We start from the raw sequence: 1,302 nt of genomic DNA, 5'->3' as shown, positions 1-1,302 counted from the left end.
TGCCACAAATTCCCCCAGCTGTGAGCCTTCCAACCTTCTAAGTATTCCTTTATATGTGGTTCAGAGTTCTGGGACCATCCCCTGAACCTGCTTGGTCGGGTATTCTGTGTTGTTGTTGTTGGAGCTCTCTGCTATACGTCCACCCGATCTGCCATCTTGTTTGTTCCTCCCACTCCCTTCCTTTTGTTATAAAATATCTACCTTTACATTTTCAACCCTCACAGTCAGTCTTGATAGCAGTTATTCATGATTGTACCACAAGAGTCTTATCCCCATCGCCTTTCATCAGCCCTGTGCAGGCTGATTGGAAACCACTCAGTGGAGATTCTATCTTCCCCTTACCTTCTGGATGTAGGCTCCCTCTTGAAAGCTTGTAAGCCAGTCACTTCAAACCCACTAGCTGCTCGTCAGAAATTGTATAGTGTTGCTGTGAGTCAGAACATATTTTTACAGTACGTAACAACAACATGTATATACACACACATACACACGCATGTTTTGTGTTTTTAAATTTAAAACATTTATATAAATGTGATTTCCTTTAACAGATAATAAGTTCAGCAAGCCCATGTGCAGACTTCTTTTATCGAAGTTTATCCTCTGAATTGAGAAATCCACATGCCCAGCCTTCAGTGCGTTCCGAAAAACATTCGTTAGAGGATGCTGTGAGACTGATTCAGAAGTGCAGTGAAGTGGATTTGAATATTGTTGTATTATGGAAGGTATGTATTAATAAGTTCTTTTAGCAAACGTTACTAAAATTAAGTCTTAGGCTGAAGAATAAATGTAAGCTGCTGTTTATGTATTTTTTTCTGTTTAAATGTTTCAGTTTCATTATGAAAAGTTGGATTAAAGTCCTTTTTAGTGGTTCCATAATGACTTTTCCACCACTCGTCTGTCAGTTTGTCATACTGTGGTGCCTGTGAGTTGCTGTGATTCTGAAAACTATGCCACCGGTATTTTAAATACTAGCAGGGTCACCTATGGTGGACAGGTTGCAGATGAGCTTCCAGATGAAGACAGACTAGGAAGAAGGAGTGACAAACTACTTCTGAATATTTAGCCACTGAAACCTTATGAATAGCAGAGAAACACTGTCATTTGCTGATAGTGTGCAACTGAAAATGAAGAAGAGAAACAGCTGTAAACATCCATCAATAATCAGCACACGAAATGTATGAAGTATGAATCTGGGAAAATTGGAAGTTGTCAAAAATGAAATGGAATGCATAAACATCGATATCTTAGTCATTAGTGAGCTGAAGTGGACTGGTATTGGCCATTTTGAATCTGATGACCATA

The 1,302-nt window shown here is 39.2% G+C and overlaps 1 protein-coding gene across 1 annotated transcript in view; it reads left to right on the top strand.

Moving 5' to 3' along the window:
• The window catches only part of TRAPPC8 (trafficking protein particle complex 8), a 136,684-nt gene that overhangs the window by 124,905 nt on the left and 10,477 nt on the right, over positions 1–1,302 (top strand). Inside the window, 1 exon segment of the mRNA XM_006835045.1 lies at positions 549–736. Coding sequence (XP_006835108.1) covers positions 549–736 — 188 coding nt within the window.

The sequence above is a fragment of the Chrysochloris asiatica genome, unplaced genomic scaffold, assembly GCF_000296735.1.
Source record: "Chrysochloris asiatica unplaced genomic scaffold, ChrAsi1.0 scaffold00015, whole genome shotgun sequence".
Lineage (NCBI taxonomy): Eukaryota > Metazoa > Chordata > Mammalia > Afrosoricida > Chrysochloridae > Chrysochloris > Chrysochloris asiatica.
This window is presented reverse-complemented; position numbering and strand designations above follow the sequence as displayed.